General features: G+C 37.0%; 1 protein-coding gene across 2 annotated transcripts in view; it reads left to right on the top strand.

The window, feature by feature from the left end:
* The window catches only part of AFG1L (AFG1 like ATPase), a 60,084-nt gene that overhangs the window by 24,612 nt on the left and 20,760 nt on the right, over positions 1–14,712 (top strand). For both annotated transcript variants that reach the window (XM_065735276.1, XM_065735268.1), the window contains exons 6-7: positions 1,220–1,319; positions 3,553–3,611. In XM_065735276.1, the coding sequence (XP_065591348.1) occupies positions 1,220–1,319; positions 3,553–3,611 (159 nt within the window). The remainder of the gene's footprint in view (positions 1–1,219; positions 1,320–3,552; positions 3,612–14,712) is intronic.

The raw sequence follows: 14,712 nt of genomic DNA, 5'->3' as shown, positions 1-14,712 counted from the left end.
TAGAATTTGGGAGCAGGAATTAGGAGAAGCACAATACTGATCAGTCTTTCTGTAGCTTGCATTACCATTGCAATGTACATATCTAAACTAGTAAAAGCATCACAGTGCATTCATCTGTAATGAGCACATATAACTGCCAGCAGGCCAACACCTTTCTATTTCCTCAGAACGGGGTCTGTGGTAAGTCAAAATGCAACAAGTGTCTATATAATAATAAAGGAGAATGCAAGAGAAACAACAGCTTAATGATAGTAAAGGTGATTTACTTACTAGGACCACTGATTTCAGCTGGTGAACACGTGCAAAATATAAATCGCTGTTGTACCAATGTTGTGTTTTTTCAATATCTTTCAAGACAGATTTATTATGTTTTTCATTTGTGCAGACTGGTTGCTGTTTGGCATTCCTTTTATTTCTTGGTACTGTAAAGCAAGTTAGTTTAGCTAAACTTGGGTATTTAAAAAAACGTTACTTTATTGCTTATTGTTCAGTCTTTTTTCTTTCAGTACCGCCTGTCCCACCCCTTTTTATTTTTCGTTAGTGTTTTCTGCCTGAAGGTTAGAAGAGGCTGACTGCGCTGGAAGTGACTGCCGTGCCTTTTGATTATTCATGGACAGTAATAGAAGGCACTTAAAAAGAACAATGAAATTGCTTATTTTTGTGATGGGCCATCTGTTGAATTGTTTTTTGCAACAATCACACAATAGTATCTATGTCATATCATTCTATTTTCAACAGCAGCTGATTATGTATAGTTGGCTACTTGTCTTTATTTCTGAAGTCCCACGACCATTTAAATTCACCTCTGCGAACCTTTGCCTCAGAGGTAATAGAAATGTAAAACAGCCGGTGTGTATTTTCTTTGTTTTCTGTTTTTTTCTTTTTTTAATGTTGTTTCCAATTGATTAGGCCTCTTAAATGTTTAGATCTGTTTTCTGTGTTTCCCACCTGTAGTTTTATAATAGAAGTTAACATGGAATCATTTAGCAATTGGTGAAGATATGGTGGAGTTCTGTAATAAAAAGCGGGCAAGTTTTGAAAGGCTGTGGTACATTCACTGCTTATTAATTATCCCTTTTATTTTTTCTCACCAAGCAATAATTAGAATCTTTCTCCATGGCTTTCACTAACAAGCATTTTTCCTAGCTATAAAGCCACTTGCAAATCTATTGCAGCAGAAGCTGAAAGCAAGACAAAACAAATGTGTTGTCTTCCGCAGGTCACTGACATTGCTGATGCCATGATTTTGAAGCAGCTTTTTGAAAACTTGTTCCAAAATGGGGTTGTCGTTGTGGCAACATCTAACAGGCCGCCAGAAGGTAAAAACAAACATGCTTCTGCTATTAACCAGATACAATTAATCTCAGTATCTTAAGGAAAAAAGGTTTTTCACTATATCTTTCTCCTTTATTTTCTCATACTGAACTTCTTACCTCCTCTTTCCCTAGTCCTTCTGTGGTTTTGATCTTCTATTCTCTGTCCAAACCAGTGAGGGGAGGATATTTGGGAATGTGGACAAGTGAAATATTGCTTCTGTATTTGAGTGAATTCCCGGGCAGGAAAAGATCATATCCATTAATAGAGAAGTGAAACGATACTGAGTTTTTCTACTATCTTGTAGCTAGCAAACTTTAGACCTTCTACACCAGCTCAGGGGAGGAGCATGCATCTTTTTCAAGATAACATTTTCACAGCCTAGTTTGATGTCATTCATTGGGAATTCCTTAGATGGAGAGTTTTTTCCATTTCTAACAGTATTTTTAGAGTTTTAGACCAGATGGATCCTTCTAAAATGCCCTCAAATCTGCATGGGTTTTAATTCAGCAATAATTGCCTTTTTTTTTTTTTACATCATAGTGTAGCATATATAGTGTTTTGTTATAGCTTAGCATTATTAGTTAGCATAATGCATGATTTGTATGCCATTTTAATGACACTTTAGATTAATAGGAAACATTTGCAGTGCATTCTAAAAAGTTACAGCATTGACTAAGTTATTTTTTCTACCTAAATAAATTAGGTAAAAGAGTATAACTACTTTTTTTTTTTAATATTTAAATAAAGACAAGAAAACAACAAATAATGTTACTGAAAGGCAAAATAATTTCCTATGGGGATATATATATTCTTTTTTGAACAAACAGGATAAAATCAGAAGTAATATAGCTAAGTTTCTACGAGTGAAGTCAACAGTGGGGCCTCACTCACTTGGGATCCATCCTCATGTTTGTTGAATCACTATTCTTTAAAGCTCAGGAGAATTTCTTATTATTTGGGTATTCCACTGTACATTTTAATTTCTCAGTTTGTGAACATTATTGTGGCGTGTCTGTTTATTTAGCACATATGTAGTCACTGTGTCAACATGAATAGCATTCACTTCTACTACCTACTCAGCAGAGAACATTATAGAATCATAGAATAGCCTGGGTGGGAAGGGACCTTAAAGATCATCCAGTTCCTGCCGTGGGTAGGACTGTCAAATCAGTAAAGGCTTCTCCAGAAATGAGCAATATTGCCATCCAGACACTGGTCATTGCTTGATGTGTTGTTGTTTTTTTGTTCCTACTACTCCATATTCGAAAATGCTTACAGTGTGTGTCTGAAATCCTTCTACAGAAAGGAGCACTGGATTAATGCAGTATGTTGTATAAGGGTTTAAAATTGAGCTAAGAAATTATCCTATTATAGATAGAAAAGGAAAAAGTGGCTTTTTCATTAGTGAGCAGATGCACTCAGCAGCTGACCGTTAGTGATGTGCTTAACCACGTTAAAATTCTGTCTCACTGGAGTATGAGGGGAAGTACTGAGGTATAGTATATGGGAAATCCTGGTTTATTTTCACCACCAAAATTACTGTTTTTTCCTCATCCTCACAAAACAAACATAATAATTATTTCATGATTATGTTAGACAGTTGAGTACTTTCTCTAAGCACAGATCTTAATTCCGTTGAACAAAAACCACCTTAATATACATCTTTTAATTGAGTTGTATTTTGAGCAACTTTGCACAAGGGTGTTTATTTGTTTTTGCCTTAGAGATGACTGATTTTGTCCCTTTGGAAAAGGGGTGTACCTGGAGAATTGCTTAAGGTTAAAGTGTACTGAAGTACACTGAATAAGAATTACACTAACTTTGTAAACACAAATTGATGATTTTTAGTTTAATCTGGGTTTTTTTCCCTTCTACCCAATACTTTATATTGAGCAGTTGTGTAGTGACAGCCTTATAAATATTTATTTTGAGCATTAGAAATCATTTTTGTATCCTTTTTTTAACTTATTCTTTTGCTAAAATCTGTTATCTCATTAGATATATCTCATCTTTTATTCCCTACCTTTTGCAGACTTTCTAAGTATGTTTCTTTCTTCCTTGAGAATGTAATGAATCTTCATATAGCAAGAGAACAGAAATCAATTTCAGCTTTCCTTTTTCCACTTTTGTTCCTTATCTCTCTAGCAACACAGTTTTATTTGCAAGTCTAAAAGACAAGCTCACATTGTTATTGAGACTAAGTAGCAAAACTGGTACTGATTTCCTTTCTTTCAGATCTCTATAAAAACGGTCTTCAGAGAGCTAATTTTGTACCATTCATTGCTGTGCTGAAGGTAAGGGGAATCACTTTATAAATGCTTTTCAATTTTGACTGCTGTATTAATCAGTTTGATTTGGACAGGATTGCTTTGTACTGCTTAGGCTGCTCTGAAAGTAGTGCCTCCAACTTATTTCCATGGCAGCAACAACAGATCAGATGCAAAGAGCACAATAACACTATTTGATAGAGCAAATTTTCAGGTACAAAACACGGTTTTTTAAAAAACTTGCCATCAATAGCTATGCATCTTTGCCAGCAATGAACAAAAACAGGCATGCTGCACTTGTAAAAATCTGCACCATTGGAGGTGACCCACTGTTTCACAGCTGTTATGACCATGTCATTGCTAGGAAAATGTTGCCTACAGAGTCCATCTGGCATTGTGAACAGATGGAAGTCATAAGGCACCAAAACTGGACTGTATGGTGGGTGCAGTGGGACAGACCAGCCAAGGCTGACAATGTTCTCCATAGTCTTTGAAGTGGTACAGGGTCTTTTGTGACCATGTAGTAGGGGAAAGGTTGTCATCTTCTCTGGCCTGACTTTGGAAGTTTGAGCCTTCAGCTTAGTCAGTGTTGTGACATAGTGGTCAGAATTGATGGTTTGTTCAGGTTTTAGGAAATGCCTAAGAATAATCCCTTTTGCATCTCAAAAGACATTGCACCTCACTTTACCTACTGAGACCTGTATCTTGAACTTGGGGAATTCATATGTCACCACTCCATGGACTGCTGTTTTGACTCCAGCTTGCAGTGAAGACGCCATATCTTGTCACTGATGATAATGTACTTTAAACTGTCACCTTCATCCTTGTATTGGTTCAGTAGATCTTGACAAACTTGTATACAATGTTCTTTTGGTTCCTGTGTGAGCATTTGGGGGACCCGCCTGGTGCAAACTTTGCAGTATTCTAACACTGCAACTGTCATTTCCAATGCACTGAGGCCAGTATTTAGTTCTGTGCACAGTTCCCTGATCGTAATCTGCCAATTTGCATGGACGAGCTGATCAAGATGTTCTTCATTCTGTGGTGTGACAGCTGTGCACGGCCATCTGGAGAGTGACTTGTATTTCACATTGTTGTTACCTCTGCTGAAACATACCACACACTGTCTCACTGGGCTCACAACCACTGTTTGGTCTCCCATCAGTGTTCAGCAAGCATCAATTGATGTCGGTGAGTGCCATTTTTTCCACATGGAGGAATTTAGTGTCACACCTTTGCTTCACCTTCACTTCCATGTCAGACTGCCCCTCTGCTGCCGACTGTCACATGGCAACAGCATGTAATGGAATGTTAGTGGGAGCATTCAGCCTCTACTGCCATGCCCTCAACATCTGCCTCTGATGTTGTGGGCCAACATAATAAAATAGGAGGCATTACTTTTGGAGCAGCCTCTGTAGTTTCCGGATAGGATGTCTATGCTTGGATCAAAGATAATTGAAAGTAAGGTAAAAAGGAGCTTTTCTCCTCTGGAACAGACATAGTTCTAGAATAGGACATTTACTATGAGAGGAAGTTTGCCTTTTTGGCTGAAGCAGCAGAATTTATTTGGATGGGACTTTATTACAGTCATGTGACATAGTAATTCCTGTAACAGTGATGCAGTATTGTGGTTGTGGACATCTTAAATTTGTTATACCACAAAAACTTGATGTTCCTCTGGTTTAAGGAAATTAGTTTTGTGTATGTACCTTTATTACTTTGTTTCTGGGTCTGTACATTTTTCCCCCTCAGGTGGAAGTGAACTTCTCAGCCTGTATTAGTAAAGCTTTGTGTGATGTCCAGCAAGTAGAAGTTCCAAAGCATGCTCCTTGGAGCCTGGCAGGTGTGCATTGCTTCATTAGGTGAAAAAATGGAGCATGCTTCTTAAATGTGAATGATACAGTCGTTTACTTTGCTTTTGAAAAAACATTTAAAACTCAAGTTTAAGTTCTGGGCGAGTTGCAAATCTTTCTAATTCCCAAACTATGACTGTATTGTCACATTATTGAAGGCTAGCCTGCAGCTGGTGGGGTTAGCATACAACCCCTGCATTTGGGTCTGCCTGGACTGACATGACACGCAAAGTGCAAATAACAGAACTTCCTTTCCTCACAGTAGCATTGCCAGCATAAACACATAAATATGGTGAACTGTGTCAATATATAAGAAGAAAGGAAAGGTAGAAATTGAGGTCAGGTTTGGATTAATAAGGAATTTGGAATTGCCGAATAGATAGATTGGTTGGATGTTTCTGCTAAGGTGGTCAGCAGCGTGGTAGTTAAACGCCTTGGACTTTCAGAGGGGCATGCTGGAAACGTGAGATTACTTAATTGCCTAAGCACCTTTGAAAATCCTATTTAATGTTGACATTTGAGCAATCACCATGTTCCAGAGTTAATATGCCATCGGCATAGGCAGCCCTACATATCTCAGAATGGCTGTGTATGAAGTCAGGGAGGTTACCACTGAGAGTGGATCCCATCAGGATGGCTTTAGAAAAGTAAGAGATCTAAAAACAGATGAACAACTTAACCACTTTAGATTCCTGCAGAGGGCTTATTTTGTAGCTGATAGGTCGTAATTGTAGAGCATTTTCAAGAAGAGTAATAATTATGTATGCATTTGCTTTTTGGAATGTAGTGTCATACTTAGCGTCTGTGGCAAATCTTCCTTGCTGTAAACCTGTCTTTTCTTTGTGTTTTTCCTGGTAAACTAGTAGTTTTCTACCTTGATGAATATAAAACTCTTTTATTTATTAATGAATATCTATTGTGAGTGCTTATCTGTAATTTGCTTTTACCCTCCCTTTGACTGGCAGAAGAAAAAAAGTAAAATGTCGTTTATACATGTCTCATTAGGATTGGGAGAATAACAAATGTTTCGAAAGGACTTAGTGGATACAGTGCTGGCAGAAGCCCTAATGATTGGTGCATTGGTTTAGAGCTACAATTGAGGATGGAGTAATGTGAAAAGAAATAAGTAGTGCGACATGAATGAGAGATGTGCAGACATTACCATAATAATGAGTGAAGGGAGAAATTAAGTTTTACTCAATATTCTATACAGAAGGACCTTTCTAAAATTCTGGATTACTTGTTCTATTTTTTTCCCCTACATCTTTGTGTTTTAATACAACTCTAAATATACCTGCCTTTAATGTCACTTCAGTAAGTATTACCAGAACAGTATGATTCTTTCCCCAAACGTGATGCTTGTAAAGCAGCAGATCAGATGAAGCTTATCAAAACAAATGTTTCCCTGATCTTAGTTGGAAAAAGGAAGGGTGATGACAATTCATTAAAAACAATTATATTTACTAAAACTAAATTTCCAGATCTACATTTTGAGTTCAGTGCGTCAGAAGCAGGCATTAGAAACCACACAAATGCAATGTATTTTGAAGTAAGATTTTAAGAGATGACCGTTACATTACAAAGGCTCAGATATAAAGAAACCCATCTTCTGGTTGTGGTGGCTTGAGAAGTGCAGATTTAGGCCTCCTCAAGGTGTGTGCGTCCTGCATCATGTACCCCTGTATGTTTTCTCACTACAGTGGTGTTACTTCATGAAGGAAAATACACAAAGGAAAGAATACTTCCTCAGCTGTTCAAAATTCCAGTGTGTGGCTTTAGGAAGTGGAAAGATGATATTTTCTGGGGTTCTGCATGAAAATGTAGTGGGAAAATACTACATTGGGTACTGGCAAATCTTTGATTTAGAACGTACCTTTTGTATGTTCAGCTCATTCCAAGCCATATGTTGTTTTTTTTAATTGTAATCTAACCTGTTTACTGGAAGTGGCTTTGACAACTCAGACTAACTTCAGTCTTACTTTTCTTGGGATTCAGAACCTCCTGCCCTGCCTTTGCTTGGGATTTGGCAATATTTTTTTCTTTCTTTCCTGTCTTAGGATCATAAATCTTAAGATAAGGCCTTAGCCCTGGGAGTAATTCAATGCAGGAGTCTTAAATCCTTTAACCATCTTAGGAAGGTAGGATGAATGGAGGATATCAACAGTGTTTCTGTGAAGTGATATTTCACTTGAAATGGTACAGATTTCAGAGTGTTTCTATTCTACAAAAGTGGAGTGACTGGCTCCTAGATACCCTGATAGGTGTAACAAAACTCCTTTTTGCTATCTTCATATGATAGTGAAATGTTTCCCGTCTTAAATCTAGAATTGTCTGTTTTCATCTTTGATTTTTTTTGTTGATTTCATTTTATCCAAATTATATAATTCCAGAATTTGCGTTTGGGTTCCTGTTTCTTGCAAGACAAATGTGAGCCAATTTTTGTGTGATAAACGCAAAGGAGAAACAGTGGTCTGTGGGATATGTAGTTTTCTTGCAAAGTTTGTCTGTGTTGCTTTTCTAGATGGTAGACTACTGGGGGCAAGTAACTACTGCATGCCTACAGTGGGAGTTGCTATTGGTAAGTGACATTTTTTTAGGTCCACGTGAAAGCTGCAGTTCCTATAGCCTGCATCTGTAGTTGAACACGTGGTCCCCTCTGCCATCCATGTTTGCCCCAGTGTCCCGATCCTTTAAAATCTTACATAGCCTAGGATCTAAATTTTCACCGATTATTTAATGTTGTAACTTAAATTGTAGTTTTCTTAAATAGGGACATACTCTCAGTCTATTGGTTTGTTGTGGCTGAAATTCTTTGGGATGGAATATTTTTTATAGAAGGGCTTAGATTCTGCAGCAGATAGGAGTGCTTCTCCAGTCTATGCAATTTTATTAAAAATGCTTTTCAGAGATAAGTGTTAGGAAGGAAAAATCTTTTAATTCTATAATTGCAATTACATTCAGTCCCTTCTGATTGTGCTTTTAATCTCGCATCATCTCTTACTGAGAATTTTGAAGTGCATGGAACTCCTTAGTGATTTTGTATAAAGGCAGTTCTTGACAAGAAAACCGTGTGTACTGGTTACTTTGATCAAGTGCTTCGAGCAGAAATGCTTCCAAAATTATTAGTTTAAGGCTATACAAAAATCTGAAAACTTTCTCAACATTTTAATGCTAGTTTACAAATAAAGCCACGCATCCTTAATGACCTGATGTAAGATCAGAAGTGAGGCTTTTCAGAAAAGAGAGAGTAAAACTTAATTTACTGGTTTTGTGGCAATTTGGCAGCAGGTTTATTTTTATAGACATTTAATAAAGATTTTTACATTAATCATTCACTGGTCTGGAATCGCAATTCTAACTCAGTGGTTTCTTCAGGCAAACAGTTTTCCTCAAATAGTTAGCTGTGTCTCAACTACAGTTTTAAACTAGTGGTTCATGTATTTGCAGAGATCTCATGGAGCTGTCAAGCAAAGTTTTAAAATGTCCAGCCAAGTCAAAATATTGAATACATACCTTCAGCATATTGTCAGGTTTTCTTCCTGAAATAGAAATGTAACTGCACAAAGTCCCAACTCAAAATCAGGAGGCTTTAGGGGCTTTGATAGCCTGAGTATACCTTAAAAAGATAAAGATTTAAAATAATAGTAACAATAAAAGCAAGTTTACTTTGTTTACCTGTATTTCTTGAACTAAAGGTAAAGAATCAACATGAAATCTGTTTTCAGTAGGCCAGAAAATTACTGTAAGCTTCCTTTGGTGAATTTCGTTTCATTATTTCTTTGGTTAAAATGACTGATAAGAGCGAGCATTGTAAACACCTTTCAAATAGAAAGTGGTGTCTGTATATGCTGTGTTGTGTTTACTGTTTGTCTCAGATTGGGTTGGGATTTTTTTTATTGACATTTTTTACCTGCTCTGATGAGTTATAGTTAAAATATACCCTCACTTCCAAGGCAATAAATGGAGAGATGGAAAAGTGTTTTCACTTTTCATCAGCTTCCACAAAATAGGTGAAAATATTTAGAACATTTTGAACTGTCCCTAAAGAAATCGGTGTGAGTTAGCTCTGTACAAAGGCATTTGGTAGATATAAAATTTCTTTGATTGTGCATTCAGCTTTTGTCCAACCACCTGTGTTGGAAATACAGGGATTTGTTGAGTGGCGGATCTGCTCATTTAAAAAAAAAAAAAAAAAAAGTCATCTCATTGATGAAATTGATTTGTCAGTTTGTTCCATTCTAATGGTGTGATAGCCCAGCAGCTTTCAGTATGTTGAATAGTTAAAACCTGCTTTTGAGGTCAGTGTCAGCCACTCTGACCCCTGTGAACTGTCACCTGAGTCAGGATTGCTGGGATTAATCCTTTGATATTGTGATGGCTTCGCCTATCAATTGACTTTTTCATTACTGAAGATGTTGGGCCTTTTGTTTCCCTTCTTAGTATGTAACCAAGCGAACTCCTAAGTAGAAGGAGCATTTGTTCTTGTTCTCTCTCTCTTTGCAAGTAATAGAAGCATTCATCTTTTGTGAGGTGTACCTAATTAAACATGTAAAAATAGAAAATATAGCATGATTGCAAGTATTTCTGTGCTGAACGTCAGTGTTGTTTATGGGTGATTTGTGTGACTAAGTTTTAAGACTAAACTGAAAAACATTGCATTTAGAAAGCAAGGTGTCGAATTAGAGGTTATCAGTGCTTTCTGCATACAGCCTTCAAGTCTGTTTTAAATTTAAACTCTAGGATTGCTTGAATTCTGTAGCTTACAGCACTTCTGCTTTTTATAAAGTACCTATTGCCTTACTGCATTCTCCCATTACTAGGCAGCTGTTTGTTTACTTTCCATGACTGCCTTATACGCACACGCCTGGGCTCGCTCCTAAACAACTTATTTAGATGGAGACCAAAACTTTATCTGAGGATAGAATATTTCCTATTGTAGCTCCGAGCTGCGCTCCCTACATTCTTGCTTCCTTTATTTGTAATTTCTTCAATTCTTGCTCGCTTTGTTTACTCTTTGATTAAAATGAGTAAACCAAAGCGTATCGTAGGTATGGAATCACTGATTCCTGCAGTATCGGGGTAAATTAGTCTAATTACACGTGGCAGTTTTATTTGCTTGTGATGTAATGTGAAATGAGGTCCTGCCTCCCCCTCAAAAACCCGAGCCAATTAATAAAGCTTTTAAGCTCTTTGTCACAGGCCACCGTGGAGGTCTGCAGAGAAGAACTTTAATCCAATAAACATTTCATTTAGATCATGAAAAGAAAGCATGAGGAGAAGCTCCTACAAGAGGGTGTTACGAGCGATTCTAGCCATGAAGAGATGTGAGGAATTTGCCAAATTAACCGAGAGGCCTTCATATTTAACACATAAATGTGTCAAAACTAATAATAGAATAATTTAATTTGAGTCGAACCTTATATTGTTAACATCCTAAGAAGCCACGACTGTTTTCTTCAAAGACTTTACTGTTGAGCTGGATGGACAGGGCAAGGGGAGGTTGTGAGAAACCCAGATAGCAAATAACACTGGCCGAAGCTGGTGGAAAAAAAAAAAAAAAGGAATAGATAATTAGGTGTAATTAGCGTGTATGAATTGTTGTCTCCCTGCCCTCGGCTTGAATAAATTTCGGAGAAAAAAAACCCTAGTGGTGAAAATGCTTTGATGTAAGAAGAGTCATTGTGGTTTGGCAGCATAAAGGCAGTGTTTTATACTTCTCGCATAATGGTCGTGATACAGAAAGAGTGAATGGACTCTGCACCCCCCAGTCTGCTTTACAGCAAGGACTTTTGGATTCTCTTGAAACAAAATGCATCAGAAGTTTTCAGTTGTTGGTAATGAGGTAGTGGACCTCATCAGAGCTAAGCGTAAGCCATCTTTAGCCTTTGTTTAGATCTTAATCGCATTTTTTTTCTTATTCTGAGAAATCCAGTTTCGCAAATCAATACTTTTTTTTTCTTTTCCCTGCCTGCCAACAGCTCTGGCAGGAGCAAAGGCTAATACTGGGGAAAGAAATACGAATCAAACGTTAAAAAGAAAAACAACAGCAAAAAAAGAAATCGAGACAAATAACTTCGGGGTGTCATTCAAACGAAATACATGTATTAGGGGTGAATTTGACCCTTAGCTCAGGAAACATTGTGCTAGAAATTCAGAGTGAACTCTTGGCAATTTGCTTTTCACAGAACATCTCGGCTCGTTTATTAGAAGATTGAAAGTTACAGTCATTGTGGCTCTTTAGCAAAACCGCTTTTTATACAATCTATTTTTTAATTTACACTTAGTCTGCAAGGGCAATTTTCTTTTTTCCTAAGCAGTGTGAAATGAGGAAAGCTGTTCAGTGTAATGCTGCGTTGGAAGTTTGCTGTTTGCCATTATCCCGCTCCCCGCCTGGAAAAAGGAGAGACTACTTGTCCCCTACTCAGAACTGCCTCATCTGTACTGCCTGAATTCTTTCACTTTTGTCTGAATATCTGAAATACTATTCACGTAACAGTACATTTTAAGAGTCTCTGTCTTTATTCATGCACCATTATTTTGCAAGTTAATTGTCTATTTTTCCTCTTCTTAGGGGGTAGCTGATTTATAGATAGATGTTAAAATAAGTTATTGAAAAGTCCTACAATGGATCTTATGTTCCTTGCGGTAGCAAGAATAGCAGGCTTTCTTAGTTGTTAAAAGTTTTGAGGACTGTAATGTAAACTTGCACAACTTCCACTGAATTAGTTTTAACTCCAAATATTATCTATGCTGAACTCTACAGTTGAATGTGTTCTTGTCACAAGCATAAAGCAAAGATTCGTATAAAAAATTCTGTTAGTCAGTATTTGACTTCCCAGCTCTTTGTGCTTTAAATCCATTTAAAAACAGTTCACAAATAAAATATTCCAGAATCATCCAAATTATTAATTCTGTTGACATTGTACAATATACTTAGTCACATTTTGAAATTGTTCCTCTTTTACTTTTTTCCCAACATTTAAAACTGGAACAAGCACTGCTGTCATAGGCTATTGTAGCAATTTGCTTTATTTCCTTATTGCAGCTAAGGAAGAACATGAGGAAAAAGGACCAAAAAAAATTAGTTAACTCCTTACAGCATTGCACTATTTTTATAGTTCAGGTAGGCTTTTGTACGTGAAGTTGATTTAATCTGTGAAAGGCAACACCTGAATATCATGCTAAGTAATTATGCCTGATTGTAGGATTAATTTTTTTTTTTCAGGTATAGGTCACGGGAAATTCAGTTAGGGTAGAGTATGTACAAAGCTAAGAAATATGCAGATTTTCTGTTGTAAGATTGTGTAAAAATTATTTACAGTTAATACTTGCATAAAGGTTAGAAAGGTTGATGAAGTGATATTTAGTTTTGCTTTACTATTCACTGCATGTCAGAATGTAATTATGACTGATTCATGAAACTGTCTTAGCAATGAACCATCTTTATTAAAATGCTGATCAAGACAAGAGCTGACAGTAGTAAAGAATAGAACACTTTAGTGTTGTTGCTTTTGAATGATTGCTAATTACCCCAGAGGTCATGTATAGTGCTTATGAGGATTCATTGACATTTTCTTTAAAGTCTCCTGTTTCAGCAACATGTGAACAGGAAGACCAAAAACTGTATGCATACCCAACAATGCCTGGACCAAGCTTTTATCCATCACAAAATACATGATTATTCTTTCTCCTTCCCCCTCTCCACAAACACATCTATAGTCTCATGGATCTGTGTAGGACAAAGCTAGGCATGTTACATGTCTGTTTTTAACAGGACCAATTTCAAGCGTGAGTCAAGTGAGCAGCCTTTTGAAGGCCCTGCATCCATGCCATGCTTGTCTGCAACTGTCAGGATGGTTTCCTAGTGGAGCTGAGGAAGCACCACATGTGTTTCTTACGCTTCTCTCAGTCTCACAAGTCCCAGCCAGACCAGTTTCATGTTCTGAAGTGTGCTGGTGATCACTGCTTGCTGATAAATTGGAGACTAGGCCAAAGGTAAGGCCTGCAGTATGCCTTGTAGGTCAGAAAACAAATTATTAATGGCACACTGCAATTGACTTGAGAGGATTCTTGTTCTACCAGAGTTATGAAACACTTGGGAAAACACCTGTTTTAATGATATCCTTTGGATGAAGAAACCTTTTCTTGAAATCTCTTAAGAAAAAAAGATAAGAATAAATAAATAAAATTCTAGTGGATAACTTGAGGCTAAATGGGCCGTTCTGGTGAGCTTTGTTTACCTGAGGAACTCTTCCTCTGTTGCATCGTGAGGCTCTCGTGGTGTGTTGATGCATTGTGTATTCTGGGAGAACGTTTGTCTCTTTGGATGGTACGTGTATGAGGGAAAACATTGCCAGAGAAAAGTCTTGTTGTTTTCTGAACTGATAGATGGAAGAAATATCAGAGTGCTTAGAAGTTACGGTTGTGACAGGTTGAGGAAGCTCGTGAGGCGTAGAAATTAGGGTCATCATCATCCCAAGATGAATCACTTATTTCTCTGTCCTTGTACAACTTCTCCAGGGTCCTCAGAGAGGGTTTGTCTGATCCTGTGAGCCAGCAGGGCATATTGTATGCTTTCGTATGGTTTTTTTGTTTGTTTGTTTTGTTTTGTTTAAATGTCATTTAAGTTCAGAACAGAGAATGCCAATTGGGTTGACCTACAGTGGTCTGGATAAAATTAAGAAATAGTTGCTCATCAGCATTATCAAGAGTCATGAGCTGATCTACGTATTTGAGTTTACGGGACATATTGTGCTTAGTACTGTGTTCTTCATGGATACAAAGGCCGTTGGAGTTTCAGATATCTTTTTGTGATAACATGGGAAACAAAAATGATGAAACCTTGCAGGTTATCCAACTCACTTTGACGGTCTTGAAATTTTCTAAAACCTTTGCTCCTCTATTTAAGAAACTATCACATCATGTCTTTTAATTTCTGAAGTAGTTTAAGCATTTTAATAGCTACCATTCAGGAATGTAGCAGCAGAGGAATATTAGAGGTGCTTACAAGAAGAAAAAAGTACTTATATTAGTCTATGTTTAATAACTTTCTACTCAAAGTCTTATTCTATTTGAAGATAGTCATTTTAGGTGTTCTCTCTTGAGCTGAGCCTTGAAGCTTTGTTTCTTTTCCTTCTGGAGTAGGAAGTTTTTCTACCACTTCACTGGAAATGACTGCATGATCACACTGTATTTTTTACTTACTAATTGCATTTGCAATATTGTAATTGTATTTGTTCTTTGTATACATAAATACATAAATAACTTCAAAATAA

Source organism: Cyrtonyx montezumae, unplaced genomic scaffold, assembly GCF_038088225.1.
Source record: "Cyrtonyx montezumae isolate F1298 unplaced genomic scaffold, pur_monq_1.0 scaffold_0, whole genome shotgun sequence".
In the NCBI taxonomy this organism is placed as follows: Eukaryota; Metazoa; Chordata; class Aves; order Galliformes; family Odontophoridae; genus Cyrtonyx; species Cyrtonyx montezumae.
The sequence above is the reverse complement of the archived record's forward strand: the minus strand, read 5'-3'. Positions and strand labels throughout refer to the sequence as shown.